Source organism: Antennarius striatus, chromosome 23 (assembly GCF_040054535.1).
Source record: "Antennarius striatus isolate MH-2024 chromosome 23, ASM4005453v1, whole genome shotgun sequence".
NCBI lineage: Eukaryota > Metazoa > Chordata > Actinopteri > Lophiiformes > Antennariidae > Antennarius > Antennarius striatus.
In genome coordinates, this window is record NC_090798.1 from 2,280,411 (window position 1) to 2,298,218 (window position 17,808).

General features: G+C 41.4%; 3 protein-coding genes across 3 annotated transcripts; all 3 read right to left on the reverse strand.

Moving 5' to 3' along the window:
* Positions 1-2,886: 2,886 nt before the first annotated feature.
* Positions 2,887-5,844, reverse strand: LOC137590754 (galactose-3-O-sulfotransferase 3-like). The gene is made up of 3 exons (XM_068308484.1): positions 5,500-5,844; positions 4,942-5,060; positions 2,887-4,247 (listed from the first exon to the last, which is right to left on the reverse strand). Exons 2-3 carry the CDS (start codon positions 5,025-5,027, stop codon positions 3,134-3,136), a joined length of 1,200 nt encoding a protein of 399 aa, XP_068164585.1. The 5' UTR covers positions 5,028-5,060; positions 5,500-5,844; the 3' UTR covers positions 2,887-3,133.
* Positions 5,845-9,443: 3,599 nt separating this feature from the next.
* Positions 9,444-11,159, reverse strand: LOC137590952 (galactose-3-O-sulfotransferase 3-like). The gene is made up of 2 exons (XM_068308816.1): positions 11,155-11,159; positions 9,444-10,563 (listed from the first exon to the last, which is right to left on the reverse strand). Exons 1-2 carry the CDS (start codon positions 11,157-11,159, stop codon positions 9,444-9,446), a joined length of 1,125 nt encoding a protein of 374 aa, XP_068164917.1.
* Positions 11,160-16,055: 4,896 nt separating this feature from the next.
* On the reverse strand, positions 16,056-17,808 carry LOC137590953 (galactose-3-O-sulfotransferase 3-like). The gene is made up of 2 exons (XM_068308817.1): positions 17,804-17,808; positions 16,056-17,205 (listed from the first exon to the last, which is right to left on the reverse strand). Exons 1-2 carry the CDS (start codon positions 17,806-17,808, stop codon positions 16,089-16,091), a joined length of 1,122 nt encoding a protein of 373 aa, XP_068164918.1. The 3' UTR covers positions 16,056-16,088.

Here is a 17,808-nt window from a genome sequence, read left to right on the forward strand (position 1 = left end):
TCCTATATTGTTTCTATTATTCTCGCCACCGTTTCTAAAGTGAAAGATCATTAGGCCCATTATTACATAATTTATTCTGTGTTAACAGGAGCCTGTATTATTAAACTTGATACCTATATGGCTATAAAGACTACGCCTTTTCTTTTTTTTTTTTCATGTTTTGGGCATTGGGGGTGCGTCAGCTAAGTCGGGAGGTAAAAGTTGGTGCGCAGACTGAAAAGTTTGGGAACCGCTGCACTATAGAAACAAATAAAAATAATGATTAATTAAAAATATTCAAAGGTTGGGGTTGACAAAGCTGAACCAAGTTGTATGAGGAGCTGGAAAAGCAGAGTGAACCAATGGTGTTTGAGGGGAGCAGATCATAATTTGAGGTTGAGAAGACAAGACTGAGATACAGGCAAACAAACATAAATTATTCTGATTTTTCAGGTAATGATGCCCACATAACTCCATAAATCAAGGATCAATCTATCCCAGAGAATAAAGAAAATACACAAGCGAAATACAAGTTAGGACAAAAATGTTTTTGTCAAAGTCAAAATGGGGTTATTTACTGCATTATGGGAAATGAAGTTCTTAGTCAAAGTACACTCTTGATCATTTATTTTTAGACACTAACCTTTTATACTCTCATGGGCCACATAAAATGATTTGACGGGCTACATTTGTCCCCCGGGCCTTCAGTTTGACACATGTGACCCAGAGTATCAGAACATTTTCTGAGCTATAAGCTGCTACTTTTTTTATACAAGCACAAGACAGACATATAAAACAGATAATGCGCCATGGAAGACGCTGCAGTAGTTTGACTGTGTTCAAATCTTTTTGTGTGAATATCTCATGTTACAACACCTTGACTCCTGCGGTTCATAGACATCTTCTTCTTTTTGAACCACTCTGTTACTCCTCCTCCTCTCTGACCTCTTACTGTCCAAGTCTCCAATCACATCCTTCTAACTCGACTTCTTCCCTGGATTCTCTGTGCTCTATGTCCTCACATGTTTTTCTCAGGTTCACCCCTCATCCGCCCATCCGCTGTGGACCTGCTCCTCTAATCCTATCAGTATCACCCCTCCTCAGTCCATCGGCTGGGGTCCTACTGCCTTTCTTCCTCCGTGCCACGCTAGTCATTCATGCAGCTGTAACTGTGCTTTGAATTAACCAATTACATCATGGGGAACATGTATGGAAGACAAAAACCCAGGAGTCGGTGAACGCAGCCTGACTGTCTCTTTCTCTTACCCTGTCCTTATCTTCAATTTTTTTTTTCCACCTATCCGGTCAAGGTGGATGGCTGCCCAAAAGAGTCTGGGTCCTGCAAGGAGTTTCTTTCTCAATGAGGGAGTTTTTCCCCGCCGCTGTCACTTATGCACACTCTGGAGGGTTCTGTTGGGTTTTTCAGTCTGTTAAAGCGCTTTGAAATGTCTGTTGCCATGAATAAACGCTTTTATAAAGAAAACTTGATTGACTGATTGATTGACAGATTTGTTGCATGAACAACGGCAGTGTTGCCAAACAGTCTTGGAATGTGAACTGGAAATACTTGTGTGACTATTCTGCGCTTCAGCTCTTCTGAGTTTTATGAATGTTTTAATTAGAGGGACGCTTCAAAGCAGGACTCACAGATGAAGCAGGGAAAAAGAACCTGCGGAAAACGTGAGAGGACTGAGATTGGATGTAGATAAGATCATGGTATCCTACGTTGTCACCTCCCTATTCACGTGTGTTCCCACACTAGAGGCGGTGGAAGCAGTAAGGAAACGGTTTTAACAGGACAACACCGTCAGTGACGGAACAAACCTCACCCCTGATTAGATCAGCCAACTTTTGAACCTCTGCCTGAACACCACCTATTTCCATACAGAGGGAGCTTCTATAGGCAGAAACACGGATGTGCCATGGGCTCGCCAATGTCTCCTATTGTGGACAATTTGTACATGGAAGAAGTGGAACACAGGGCCCTGACCTCGTTCAACTGGACGACAAATGGACGACACATGGGTCAAGATCAAAATCCACGAGGTGCAACCTTTCACCAAACACATCAACTCGGTGGACAACAACATCAGCTTCACTAGAGAGGATGTGAAGGACAACAGTTTCCCCCTTTTTGGATTGTGAGGTCTGCATAGAAGATGGAAGAAGTCTGAGTATTTGGGCAAACAGGAAACCAACACACATGAACTAGTAACTGCTTTTTGACTCACACCATCCACTGGAGCACAAGCTTGGTGTCATCTGGGACCCTGCAAAACAGGGCTGATAAGTTATGAACCAGTACCCAAGACCAAGCAAAAGAACACTAACACCTGAAAGGGGCACTGAAAACTTGGATATCCTGACTGGATCTTTGTGAAGGCTCACACAAGATCCAGAAAGGAGAATAATCCAGTATAGTGATCCCATATGTGTCTGGAGTGTCTGAAAAACTGAGGAGGATTTTAAACAAACACCAGGTTCCCATGTATTTTAAGCCAGGTAACACCCTTAGACAAAGACTGGTCCACCCAAAAGACCCAACACCATAGTCAGAAGAAAAATCTAATATAAATGCAGTTACATGCAGCGAGGAATGCTTGCATGTCTACATAGGAGAAACCAAACAACCACTACACAAGTGCATGGCTCAACACAGAAGAGCAAACTCAACAGGACTGGACCAGGCAGTCTTCCTTCACTTCAAGGAAGAGGGACACTCATTTCAAGATCTCGATGTTCAGATCTTGGACAGGGAAGACAGATGGTTTGAGAGAGTGTAGTGAGAGTGCAATACTTCAGCAATAACTGAAATAAAGACTCAGGAACAGCAGAAGAATGGTCGACAGCCAAAACGGGAATTCTTTAATTAGATTCTCAGTACATCATAACACCAGATCAGTCGGGTAACATCGGCTAACTTAATATGCCAGAACTGTTTTATACCTCGCAGGCCGACGGTCGCGAAAACCATATTTTTAGTCTGAAAAATGCATGGAGGATTTTCTTTTTAGAGTCAGGCTATATCTAAACAAAGTATCCAATTTTTCAGTTGACGACACCTGAGATGTGAGAATCCATTGTTAACTTTTGGCTCCATTGATGGTCTGTATCCTGATTTTTGGAAGACTTGTAGATGTGTTGGGTGCTATGTTCACTGCTGATGACAGGCTTTATAGCGCTTAGCTTGTGACCGTTGGATCATTTTTCCATAAACATACCCAGGCAGGATAATCTTGCGGCAAAGCTCCTGGGTATGTTGTGACAACCCATGGCTAAAATTGTCTGGAAGAACATATCCCATAACATCCATGTCCCCAGCTGGTTGCCATGGGCGACTTTCAATGTTGATTAGTTTGGCTGCACGAAGTGGTTTCTTCCCTTTGAAGCAGCTTCTCATTAGATTGTCCTGGGCCTGCCGAAGCTCTCGTACCTCCCTTTCTACACAACCTGGACCCAGAGCTTCAATTTTTTGCCACAAGGAGGCATTGAAGTAGACATACAGATATGTGTCTAATGCATTCCAGACACGGGCCTTTGACACAAGATCCGGGGATAGCTGCTTCTTTGTGCTTTCCTTCCGCATGTTCAGCCTAAAATACAGAATGTCCTCCAGATCCCAGGAGAGGAGATGGCGAAGGACAACCAGCGACTCATCAAAGTACTCAGTGATCATCACCAGAGAGAAAGTCTCTTCCATCTCTGCAAGAAAGGCCTGAACATATGCTGTATCTGTTGCTGGGTGATCCTTGTCTTTGCCCAAGTCAAAAGTCATGGTGTTTTTTGTAAAGTGAGACAAAGGCTCGTTTCGTTGGTAGTAGCGCCGGGGGTCCGCAAGGAAACCCGCCAAGGAATGACCGGGGACACTCAAGAAGCCCCTACAATGGTGTAAGTAGTAATGGAATGCAGAGTCAAACAAGGCGCCGGGCTCTCTCATGATTGTGATATAAATGGTGTCCTTGGGCATCAGACGCTGGACCTCCTTTTTGTCAAAGCGCAGATGACTAGCTAAGATATTTGCTGATAACATTCCTGGGTGAACATTGGAAGCCCTAAACCATTGTGGGTAACAGAAGTCTACATGACAAGACTCTATAGGGAGCATCACTGTTAAGTTGTGACGATCTGCAAAGCGCATCATCATGGTCTGCATGTTGGTGCCAGCTGTTTTGTGGGTCTTAATGAAGGCCACATTTGTGTGCTTGGGTTTCTTGGGCAGGACAAATTGGAAAGGGAAGGAAGGACATCCGCATGCGGTATCCGTGATCCTGGAAAATGAGAAGAAAAAACACAGAAAAATGCATAAAGACAAAATTACCGTTCATTTAAAGTTTAGTTTTGCTATTCATTGCCAGCTGGTTTGGTTAGTTTTTGTCATTGTGTGATGTTTTTTATCGTGAATATCTTTATGATCTCAGGCTTCATATGTTTTTTCGTATATCTTTTGTACTCACCATTGGCTGTTTACCGGGCAGATACATTTTTCGCAATATGCATAATTAATTGCTCTTTGTTGGAATTGTATGTTTTATTGGTAATAGTAGTTTTCATAGGTTCTAAGTTGAACTTCCTGTGGTTTAGTGGGTTTAATACATGAGAATGTTGTCAAATGGTAAGTGTACCATTTATATAATTTTATCTGTAAAAGCAGGAGGTGGGGCTGAAGTTTTGGGCAGAGCCTTGTCTTCAAACCTGTTCCTCATTTCCACGCCTGTTCCTCATCTCCTGTGCCGGATCAGGCTGAATAGCCTGACGGTTCTTAAGCTGGCTTCTCCTTTGGTTCTGTGCCTAATCGTTTTGTACCTTTGCTAACATCTCTAGTTTGTTGGACTTCTTGAGTTTTCTTGTGTTTCTTGAATTTTTGTAAAAGTTCAATTTGTCGCTGTTACTATCTCAGCTTCCGAAATGGAGGCAAAAGAGTGATTGTCTTAATGAAGCATGACAAATATTGCAGACACTCACCAACGCCAAATGTTGTCACGGTGCAGGAGGAAGATGACAGATGTACAGAAGACAACACTGAGCACAAATCTTGTCTTGTGATTCATATCAGTGTGTTTCAGTGGGACTCTTCTAGTGGACTAGAAAATTCAGGGAACAGAGAGGACAGGAAATTTGGTAACTATCGGTCACTTTGTAAACTACTGAGAAGTGGATTCTAAAATATATCATGTCACTTTAGCTCATTGCATGTCTGACAGCTAACACCACACTATGGAAAACATTCACTGTCCCCATTCAGCTGTTATTCACAGTCAAAATAAATGAAACAAAAACTGTAATTTGGACAATTAAGAATTTTCTTCCGATTGCTTTTTTGCTTGGAGGAATTTACGATCAAAGTTCTAAAACTAGAGCCTTTTAGTTTCCAATAGAGGATATTTAACTTTGCATAGATGAGCGTTCAGTAGTTGTCATTTATGACAAATGATTTATATCATTTCCTGTTACTTAGCTTTCGGAAGGATGAGGAGGATGAAGGTGTTTTGCCTATCTGCCCAAGAGAATGTAAGGAGTTACCTCGGCTGAGTCTTCCCTTGACTTTCACACCACCAGTTCTGAAAGCAGTAAATCTTCACTCCGTTACCACACTATGGGATGGTGGAGCAACATCGACAACAGGCCAAGTAATTCAGAGGATGATGGATGAAAAAAGAAATCATTACAGAAAAAAAAGTGAGAGAACTGCACCAGCTCCACACGTTTGTCCATTCAGTGTATTCTCTTCAGTTCACCACATCATTTTTTCTCAACACTAAAAAAAGGAATTTACAATTAATTCACCAAAAACTTGATGAAGGAAGTGAGAAACAGTGGTGCAGCGAGAAGCACTGTTAACTCACAGCAAGAAGGTTCTGGATTCCTTACTTCCTTACTACATAGAGATTTCTATGTTCTCCCCTTGTCGGCGTGGGTTCTGTCTGGATTTCCCCCACCTCCAAAGGTGAATTGATCAGCCACAATTATCCGTCGTAAGACATGAAAACTCATTAATCTTTTTTGTCTAGTCTTTCAGTCTGTTATACTCAACGCTATAACATAACCTGCCTTTTTCTGTGTGAAAGAGGACTGAACCAGCATGATGTGAGGTATGAATAGTCCAATGAATGTTTGACTGAAAAAGCGGAGTGTCAGCACAGTACATTTAATTACACATGAACAAAAGCGGTACCGCCAACCCACTCAGAATGTAAGTGAACTAGAAGTACTTGGCCTGCTCTTTAGAGTTTTACAAATGTATCAAAATGATGGATGACTCAAAGCAGGACTTACTAATGAAACAAATAAAAAACAGTGATTCATTAGAAAGATACAAAGCCTGGGGTTGAGAGAGCTGAACCAGGTTGTATGAGGAACTGGAAAGGCAGAGTGAACCAACAATGATTGAGATTCCTGGAACAACAGCAATTGAGATTTCGGGAACAACAGCAAATTCCTGGAACAACATCTGAAGCCACACATTTATATATAAATATATATAAAGAGAGAGAGTTAGCATACATTTAGGTAACAAATATTCACACATCCTTTCCATTTTCAGTTATTTGTGACAGTGATGTGTACAGCATGTAAATGTTTAATAACCATTAATCTTCAAATTATAGGTCAAATCATTATAGAGCTGATATAGATATAAAAGCTGATGTAAGCTTTTTGAAGAAAGGTAACAGTGAGAAAAAGGTAGGAAATTCCCTTACTAGAGTACAGTATATAGCTTACACAGCAATGAAGTGTATTGCAGGCTTAAATTACCAGAGTTGAAAAAAACCAAACAGCTAAAGTATTAAAAAAAAAGAAAAGAAATGATTTTCTGAGCTGTAGCTACATCTGCGCTGCTTGTGGCTCTAGTGCAGCAGCAGGGATGTACTTTCAGACCTAGATTTCATTCCGTCCTCCTTGACCTCCTCCACGCAACGTTGACGGTGGTGATGAAAACAAGAACATAGCAAGATGACTTCAGGCTGAGAAGGTCTGCTGCAAAGGGGCTAATGCTGCTTGTAAAAGTACAAGTGTGTCGTCTGCGGTGAATACTAAATATGTGCAGTCAGTAGAGCCACTCATTTCTAGGAGGGGTTTCTTCATCATACATTGAAGTTAATGCTATTAATATTGCATATAATACTTCCTTCGATCGACTTGCTAATCCTGCCACCCGTTTGCAGGGTGAGATGTTTTGCATACGACAGTCATTTCCTGAAAACTAGGTTTTTTGTTTGTTCTTCATTCACACACATTCCTGTATGTGAATAAATTAGCTTTTTCCTGGGTTGTTCAATTAAATTTGCAAAATTAATTCTACTAAGCTAATTAAACTGCATTCTATGACTTAGTTATTGCATGCATGTGATAAATAGTACATTTTCCTCGTGTACAGAGATGGTCATCAGAAAAATCTGCTGCATCATGGTTGTGACGTCATCTGCGGAAACTCGAGGAGCAATTTCACCTGTGTTTAAAAAAAATGACAGTTGGCGAACTACACCTGCGTGCGCGCGCGCACACACATACACACACACACACACACACACAGGAACGTTTTTAAATAAAAACACACACGGACCGTGACGTATTTGTGACACACAAACTATTTCAGCTTCCATAACATCACCATCAGCACCGGTAGAAGCATGGTTTTTTTTTTTCTGTAAAGGTATTATTACGACACCATTTGTCATAAAACAGCCTAAAACATGTCGCCAAACCACTGTTGGCTTCTCCGACTCCATTTATCTTCTTCACGTCGCTGCCTGGACCACAAACACAATTACTTTGACAACTGAACTAGAACCAGAAGTAAAACATGGGGCGCGAAGTGTTGGTCAGAGACTTCCTGAAAGCGCTACCGCCCCCGAGCGGCTACTGCCTGCCATTGCATGTTGAGAATATGACTGATGTTCTGTGACTGGCGGCAGGGGGGCGCTGTGGTACAGTGTACCACTGTGGTGTCACAGCAAGAACGCTCCGGGTTCAGTTCCCTTCCGTGCCACATGGATGGAAAAAAAGGCTCCAGCATAAAACCGAGAACGCATCGTGGATTTTTGGTAGCCAGTCACGTGATACCGTACGTGCATTCTATTGGCTGACGGTATCCGTAAGTGCTCTATGTTCCGTGAGTCTCGGACTTCCATGACACAAAAAAGTGCTTTAAACAGTCGATAAGAGTGTGGGAAAAGGTAATACATATAAAAGGTGGTTTATTAGTATGGAGAGGGTTCATAAACGTTTAAACTACCATAAATAAAAGGTTAAATAGTTTGTCGTTTTTTAAATTTTATTTACTTGTTCATGTGCCAACTATGTTATAGCTATTTCAAATTCTATTATATATTTTTGTTTCCCCTATAGTACCTATAACACAACATTTCGTTAACACTGAACACTCACTTTTTTAGGATGTACAACACTTGTTAACAGGTGAATTGTTCAATCCAAAAATTGCGCGTATGTGTAAGTGTGTCTGTACATATGTGTGGCCCTGCAATGAGCTGGCAACTCATCTGGGGTGTACAGTTTCATCTTCAAGAAGACGAATGAATACAATCCCTGGGAAAAAATATGGAATCACCAGCTTTGAGGATGTTTGTTAAGTTGTTTAATTTGGTAGAAAAAGAAAGTAGATCTCAGACATACTGCAAAACCTAAGTCACGGAAAAAAGGGAAATCTACAAAAAAACACAGAAAGAAAGAAATCCATGCACCCGGCCAGCAACACAAAAGTCACTACACTTTGTTCTTTGTGACTTTCTGTCTAATTGAACTTTATTTATTTTGACTGTAAATATCAGGCACACCTTTTCACAGTGCACCTCAAACTGAAGTCGGACAGATTTGAAAGAAAAGGAACTAAAGATTTAATTAATAAAATAACAATATCAAGTACACTCAGACAAACTAACCACATTCCTGAAAGCCATTGAAAGACTTCATACCACGAGCATTAGACTGCACATGACCACATAACCACTTGGAAAAGACTCAACGATAGACAACACAGATGTTGGACAAAGAGTTTGAACATTGAACTTGACTATATTTTGTCCATTAGGTACAGATAGACTGCATCAGATAACAATCTGCTCAGACAACTTTGTCATCTTACTCATCATCATCCTGTTTAGTTTTTAATTCCACCATACTTTGAATTTGATCATGTCTTTCTGCCTATTATTATTCTACACTTTCAAAATAAATTTATCCCATAAGGGAACAATAAAGATACATCATCATGTCCACTTCCAGATATTGACACCCCCATCCCCATTTATTTTGTGTCCTATAATTACAAAACCATATTGTTAGCCTGACAAATTCATGGACAATCTCCTTTCAGTCAGGCTATATCTAAACAATGTGTCTAATTTTTCAGTTGACGACATGTGAGTCTGTGAGAATCCATTGTTAACTTTTGGCTCCATTAAAGGTCAGCATCATGATTTTTGGTAGACTTGCGGATGTTTTGGGTGCTATGTTTGCTGCTGCTGACGGGCTTTATAGCGCTCAGCTTGTGACTTTTTGATCCTTCTTACATAAACATTCCCAGGCAGGATAATGTTGCGGCAAAGCTCCTGGGTATGTTGTGACAACCCATGGCTAAAATTTTCTGGAAGAACGTATCCCATAATGTCGATGTCCCGAGCTGGTTGCCACGGGCGACTTTCAGCATTGATTAGTTTGGCTTCACAAAGTGGCATCGTCCCTTTGAAGCAGCTTCTCATTAGATTGTCCAGGGCCTGTCGAAGCTCTCGTACCTCCCGTTCTACACAACCTGGACCCAGAGCTCCAATTTTTTGCCACAAGGAGGCATTGAAGTGGTCATAAAGATATGTGTCTAAAGCATTCCAGGCACGGGCCTTTGATACAAGGTCTGGGGATAGCTGCTTCTTTGTGCTTTCCTTCCTCATGTTTAGCCTAAAATACAGAATGTCCTCCAGATCCCAGGAGAAGAGATGGCGAAGGACAACTAGCGACTCATCAAAGTACTCAGTTATCATCACCAGAGAGAAAGTCTCTTCCATCTCTGCAAGAAAGGCCTGAACATATGCTATATCTGTTGCTGGGTGATCCTTGTCTTTGCCGAAGTCAAAAGTCATGGAGTTTTTTGTAAAGCGAGAGAAAGGCTCGTTTTGTTGGTAGTAGCGTTGGGGGTCCGCAAGGAAACCCGCCAAGGAATGACCGGGGACATTCATGAAGCTCCTACAACGGGGTAAATAGTAATGGAATGCAGAATCAAACAAGGCGCTGGGTTCTCTCATGATTGTGATATAAATGGTGTCTTTCGGCATCAGACGCTGGACCTCCTTTTTGTCAAAGCGCATATGACCAGCTAAGATAGTTCCTGATAATGTTCCTGGGTCAACACTGGAAGCATTAAACCATTGTGGGTAACAGAAGTCTACATGACAAGACTCTATAGGGAGCATCACTGTTAAGTTGTGACAATCTGCAAAGCGCATCATCATGGACAGCATGGTGGTGCCAGCTGTTTTGTGGGTCTTAATGAAGGCCACATTTATGTGCTTGGGTTTCTTGGACGGGACAAATTGGAAAGGGTAGGAAGGACATCCGTATGTGGTATTCGTGATCCTGGAGAATGAGAAGAAATCATAAAACAGAAATTTAGAATAAAACAGCAATGGAATGACAAAACTGTCATCGTGTGATGTCTTATATCTTTAAATCTTGAGGATCTCAGGCTTCGCATAATTTGTCTTATATGTTTCATACTATCCAAGTCATTTTCCTTAAGATACATATGTTGCCATTGGCTGTTTACCGGGCAGATAAATATTTTGCAATATGCATAATGAATTACTCTTTGCTGGAATTGTATTTTTTCTGGGTACAAGTAGTTTTCAGAGGTTCTAAGTCGAACTTCATGTCGTTCAATGGCTATTATACATGAGAACGTTGTCAAATGGTTAGTGTAACATTTATATAATTTTGCCAGCCAAGTGAGGAGACGGGGCTGAACTTTTGGGCAACGCCTTGTCTCCACACCTCATCTCCACGCCTGTGCTCAGTCAGGATGATTAGCCTGAGGGTTCTTAAGCCGATTTCTCCTTTGGTTCTGTGCCAGATTGTTTTGTACCTTTGCTCATGCCTCCAGTTTGTTGGGCTTCTTGAGTTTCCTTGTGTTTCCTTGCCTTGTTCTGATTAAACTATATGGGTCCTTACCTCATGACACCTGTTAGCATTTGGGAGCTGAGGCGAGAGAAGGAGCTTTTAACTGCTACCACTTCCATACATACCTGAATTTAATGAAAAAATACATATTACAGTACCGACTACATGTTCTGTTCTCTTGGCATTTCTAATATTACATTTTGATAGATTTAAATAGATTTTGTAATTGTTTGAATTTGGGCTATGGGAAGGCCCTACGCCTTACAGTGTTAAATCAATTTGAAGACATGTTTTTCAGTTAATTGTGTTCTATGCTTCTAATTTCTACTAGCTGCCCTGTAGCCTGCCTCATTTGTGTGCCAATTTTTGCAAAAACTTGTATGACAACATTTGAGTCACTCACCAATGCCAAATGCTGTCACTGTGCAGGAGGAAATTGACAGATGTACAGAAGACAACGATGAGCAGAAATCTTATCTTGCGATTCATCTCTATGTGTTTTAATGGAACTCTGCTGGGGGACAAGAAAATTCGGGGACCAAAGAGCACAGGAAATTTGGTAACAAAAATCAGTGACTTTATAAATTGCCAAGGAGTGGATTCTAAAATATATCATGTAGCTTCAGCTGAGAATAGTCACTCACTGCATGCTATGGACTAAGTCAAACTACTGTAAATGAAACAATTACTCATTTGAAAAGATTCAAGTCCACAAAATTGAATTTTCTTCCAATTAATTCCTTTAGTTGGAGAAATTTGGAGGAATTAATGATCGAAGTTCTAAAGCAAAGGCTTTTTAGTTTCCAATAGAGGATATTTGACTCTATTAAAAAATTCCACATTTTATGAGTGTTGAGTAATTGTCTTTTTTATGAGGACTAGATCTCATTTAGCTTTTGGGAGGATGAGGAGGATGAAGGTTTTCTGTCTCTATCAATATGTTTCAGAACAGAATGTAAGGAGTTGAGTTACCTGTTGTACTCGGCTGAGTCTTCCCTTGACTTTCACACCACCAGTTCTGAAGCAGTAAATCTTCACTCTGTTACCACACGGATGTTGGTGTTGGTGGAGCAACATCGACAATGGGCCAAGCAGTTCAGAGGATGATAGTTGAACTACACCAGCTCCACACATTTGTCCATTCAGTGTATTCTCTTCAGTTCACCACATCATTTATTCTCAACACCAAACAAAGTTATTTACAACTCACCAAAAAACTTGACAAAGTAAGAAACGGTGGCGCAGCGGGAAGCGCTGCTAACTCACAGCATGAAGGTTCTGGATTCCTTACTTCCTTAATGCGTGAAGTTTTCTATGTTCTCTCCATGTCTGCGTGGGTTCTGTACAGGTTTTCCGGCTCCCTCCCACTAACAAAAGCATGCGCTTCAGGTTTATTGGCCGACCTCTAATTGCCCGTAGGAGTGAGTGTGTGTGTGCGTGGTTGTCTGACTTTGTGTGTGGCTCCGTGCGCACTGGCGTTGTGGCCGGAGTGTCCCCCGCCTCACGCCCTATGCCAGCTGGGATAGGCTCCAGCAACACCGAACCGTGACACCACAATTATCTGTCGTAAGACATGAAAACTCATCTTTTTTGTCTAGTCTTTCAGTCTGTCATCCTCAACGTTATAAGCTAACCTGCCGTTTACTGTGTGAAACTAGACTAAACCAGAATGATGAAAGGCATGAATAGTCCAAGTAATGTTTGACTGAAAAGGTGGAGCGTGAGAACGGCACATGTAATTACACATGAACAAAAGCGTTACTGCTAAACCACCTGGAAGGTAAGTGAACTAGAAATACTTGGCCCGCTCTTCGGAGGCTTACAAAAGTATTAAAATGATGGATGACTCAAAGCAGGATTCACTAAAGCAGGGATTCCCAAAGTGTGGTGCGCGCACCCCCTGTGGTGCGCCAGCTGCCGCTAGGGGGTGCGCGACTGTAATGGCAGCTGAGCACAGTGAAATACACAAATAATTAAATAAATAATTGAAACACTTTTTAATGGAGGATTAACAGTTTAAATATTTAAATTCATTCACGGAAATCATTTGTGATTTTCAATTAAAAAACGTTTTGGGAAAATTTTAAATTAAAAAAACAATACCCAAAATGCACTTGGCTTTCTCCTAGCTACGTGCTAGCTTGTTGTGATAGCAACAACAATAATGTGCCGAAATGCATAACTGGTTAAAAACGGGCAGTCTGTCCGGTATTAAATCTGGGAGGAATGAAAGAGGACAGGACACATTGGCCACAACTGAGAGCTGTGCAGTCTACCAGGCTGAAGAAATCGAGCAGGAGAAAGAGAGTGATGATGACGAGACAGGGGAAACTGAAAATGAAGAGCACAGAACACAGAAAACTCACCCGGACACTTCATTGGGAGAAGGGGGTAAAGAGCACAATGAGACTCGTACTCGAAAGAGAAAACATGATGTTGAACTTGGGCCTAAGTTATTTTGATTCTTTGTGGCGGAGTAGCATATTTGTTATCATTTAATAACTGTTACAGTTTGTTAAATAGGCCTATTTGTTGAACTTGCGCCCATTTTGGTCGCATATGTGCCCACATTTTCATCATCGCGACTATTAAATATATTTGGGACCACTGGTGCGACTAGGGGAAAAAATCTGGTGCGCCTTTTTTTGTGAGACCGCGCTCCTGCGGTCCTGCCAGGAAACAATGAGAGCGCAGCTGCGGCTGCTCTCCTGGGGGAGAGAGGAGGAACGGAGATGGACGGAGCGTCTCTATCGCTCCGTCACTGCCTTGCTTTTGAGGGGTGCTCCTATATTGTTTCTATTATTCTCCCCACCGTTTCTAAAGTGAAAGATCATTAGGCCCATTATTACATAATCTATTCTGTGTTAACAGGAGCCTGTATTATTAAATTTGATACCTATATGACTATAAAGACTACGCCTTTTCTTTTTTCTTCTTTTGTTCATGTTTTGGGCATTGGGGGTGCGTCAGCTAAGTCGGGAGGTAGAAGTTGGTGCGCGGACTGAAAAGTTTGGGAACCGCTGCACTTAAGAAACAAATAAAAATAATGATTCATTAAAAATATTCAAAGGTTGGGGTTGACAAAGCTGAACCAAGTTGTATGAGGAGCTGGAAAAGCAGAGTGAACCAATGGTGTTTGAGGGGAGCAGATCATAATTTGAGGTTGTTTTTTTCTGTAAAGGTATTATTACGACACCATTTGTCATAAAACAGCCTAAAACATGTCGCCAAACCACTGTTGGCGACTCCATTTATCTTCTTCACGTCGCTGCCTGGACCACAAACACAATTAGTTTGACAACTGAACTAGAACCGGAAGTAAAACATGGGGCGCGTAGTGTTGGTGAGAGACTTCCTGATAGCGCTACCGCCCCCGAGCGGCTACTGCCTGCCATTGCATGTTGAGAATATGACTGATGTTCTGTGACTGGCGGCAGGGGGGCGCTGTGGTACAGTGTACCGCTGTGGTGTCACAGCAAGAACGCTCCGGGTTCAGTTCCCTTCCGTGCCACATGGATGGAAAAAAAGGCTCCAGCATAAAACCGAGAACGCATCGTGGATTTTGGTAGCCAGTCACGTGATACCGTACGTGCATTCTATTGGCTGACGGCATCCGTAAGTGCGCTATGTTCCGTGAGTCTCGGACTTCCATGACACAAAAAAGTGCTTTAAACAGTCGATAAGAGTGTGGGAAAAGGTAATACATATAAAAGGTGGTTTATTAGTATGGAGAGGGTTCATAAACGTTTAAACTACCATAAATAAAAGGTTAAATAGTTTGTCGTTTTTTAAATTTTATTTACTTGTTCATATGCCAACTATGTTATAGGTATTTCAAATTCTATTATATATTTTTGTTTCCCCTATAGTACCTATAACACAACATTTCGTTAACACTGAACACTCACTTTTTTAGGATGTACAACACTTGTTAACAGGTGAATTGTTCAATCCAAAAATTGCGCGTATGTGTAAGTGTGTCTGTACATATGTGTGGCCCTGCAATGAGCTGGCAACTCATCTGGGGTGTACAGTTTCATCTTCAAGAAGACGAATGAATACAATCCCTGGGAAAAATATGGAATCACCAGCTTTGAGGATGTTTGTTAAGTTGTTTAATTTAGTAGAAAAAGAAAGTAGATCTCAGACATACTGCAAAACCTAAGTCACGGAAAAAAGGGAAATCTACAAAAAAACACAGAAAGAAAGAAATCCATGCACCTGGCCAGCAACACAAAAGTCACTACACTTTGTTCTTTGTGACTTTCTGTCTAATTGAACTTTATTTATTTTGACTGTAAATATCAGGCACACCTTTTCACAGTGCACCTCAAACTGAAGTGGGACAGATTTGAAAGAAAAGGAACTAAAGATTTAATTAATAAAATAACAATATCAAGTACACTCAGACAAACTAACCTCATTCCTGAATGTCATTGAATGACTTCATACCACGAGCATTAGACTGCACATGACCACATAACCACTTGGAAAAGACTCAACGATAGACAACACAGATGTTGGACAAAGAGTTTGAACATGGAACTTGACTATATTTTGTCCATTAGGTACAGATAGACTGCATCAGATAACAATCTGCTCAGACAACTTTGTCATCTTACTCATCATCATCCTGTTTAGTTTTTAATTCCACCATACTTTGAATTTGATCATGTCTTTCTGCCTATTATTATTCTACACTTTCAAAATGAATTTATCCCATAGTGGAACAATAAAGATACATCATCATATCCATTTCCAGATATAGACACCCCCATCCCCATTTATTTTGTGTCCTATAATTACAAAACCATATTGTTAGCCTGACAAATTCATGGACGATTCTTTTCAGTCAGGCTATATCTAAACAATGTGTCTAATTTTTCAGTTGACGACATGTGAGTCTGTGAGAATCCATTGTTAACTTTTGGCTCCATTAAAGGTCAGCATCATGATTTTTGGTAGACTTGCGGATGTTTTGGGTGCTATGTTTGCTGCTGACGGGCTTTATAGCGCTCAGCTTGTGATTGTTGGATCCTTCTTACATAAACATTCCCAGGCAGGATAATGTTGCGGCAAAGCTCCTGGGTATGTTGTGACAACCCATGGCTAAAATTTTCTGGAAGAACGTATCCCATAATGTCGATGTCCCGAGCTGGTTGCCACGGGCGACTTTCAGCATTGATTAGTTTGGCTTCACGAAGTGGCATCGTCCCTTTGAAGCAGCTTCTCATTAGATTGTCCAGGGCCTGCCGAAGCTCTCGTACCTCCCGTTCTACACAACCTGGACCCAGAGCTCCAATTTTTTGCCACAAGGAGGCATTGAAGTGGTCATAAAGATATGTGTCTAAAGCATTCCAGGCACGGGCCTTTGATACAAGGTCTGGGGATAGCTGCTTCTTTGTGCTTTCCTTCCTCATGTTTAGCCTAAAATACAGAATGTCCTCCAGATCCCAGGAGAAGAGATGGCGAAGGACAACTAGCGACTCATCAAAGTACTCAGTTATCATCACCAGAGAGAAAGTCTCTTCCATCTCTGCAAGAAAGGCCTGAACATATGCTGTATCTGTTGCTGGGTGATCCTTGTCTTTGCCGAAGTCAAAAGTCATGGAGTTTTTTGTAAAGCGAGAGAAAGGCTCGTTTTGTTGGTAGTAGCGTTGGGGGTCCGCAAGGAAACCCGCCAAGGAATGACCGGGGACGCTCATGAAGCTCCTACAACGGGGTAAATAGTAATGGAATGCAGAATCAAACAAGGCGCCGGGGTCTCTCATGATTGTGATATAAATGGTGTCTTTCGGCATCAGACGCTGGACCTCCTTTTTGTCAAAGCGCATATGACCAGCTAAGATAGTTCCTGATAATGTTCCTGGGTCAACACTGGAAGCATTAAACCATTGTGGGTAACAGAAGTTTACATGACAAGACTCTATAGGGAGCATCACTGTTAAGTTGTGACAATCTGCGAAGCGCATCATCATGGACAGCATGGTGGTGCCAGCTGTTTTGTGGGTCTTAATGAAGGCCACATTTATGTGCTTGGGTTTCTTGGACGGGACAAATTGGAAAGGGTAGGAAGGACATCCGTATGTGGTATTCGTGATCCTGGAGAATGAGAAGAAATCATAAAACAGAAATTTAGAATAAAACAGCAATGGAAAGACAAAACTGTCATCGTGTGATGTCTTCTATCTTTAAATCTTGAGGATCTCAGGCTTCGCATAATTTGTCTTATATGTTTCATACTATCCAAGTCATTTTCCTTAAGATACATATGTCGCCATTGGCTGTTTACTGGGCAGATAAATATTTTGCAATATGCATAATTAATTACTCTTTGCTGGAATTGTATTTTTTCTGGGTACAAGTAGTTTTCAGAGGTTCTAAGTCGAACTTCATGTCGTTCAATGGCTATGATACATGAGAATGTTGTCAAATGGTTAGTGTACCATTTATATAATTTTGCCAGCCAAGTGAGGAGACGGGGCTGAACTTTTGGGCAACGCCTTGTCTCCACACCTCATCTCCACGCCTGTGCTCTGTCAGGCTGATTAGCCTGAGGGTTCTTAAGCCGATTTCTCCTTTGGTTCTGTGCCAGATTGTTTTGTACCTTTGCTCATGCCCTCAGTTTGTTGGACTTCTTGAGTTTCCTTGTGTTTCCTGGGTTTTTGCCTTGTTCTGATTAAACTATATGGGTCCTTACCTCAT

Excerpts from the sequence above, each read along its gene's own strand:
- LOC137590754 (XM_068308484.1), bottom strand. The coding sequence starts at position 5,027 with ATGAATCACAAGACAAGATTTGTGCTCAGTGTTGTCTTCTGTACATCT. Across the intron at positions 4,248-4,941 it reads CGTGACAACATTTGGCGTTG|GATCACGGATACCGCATGCG; the intron begins GTGAGTGTCTGC and ends CTCATTTTCCAG.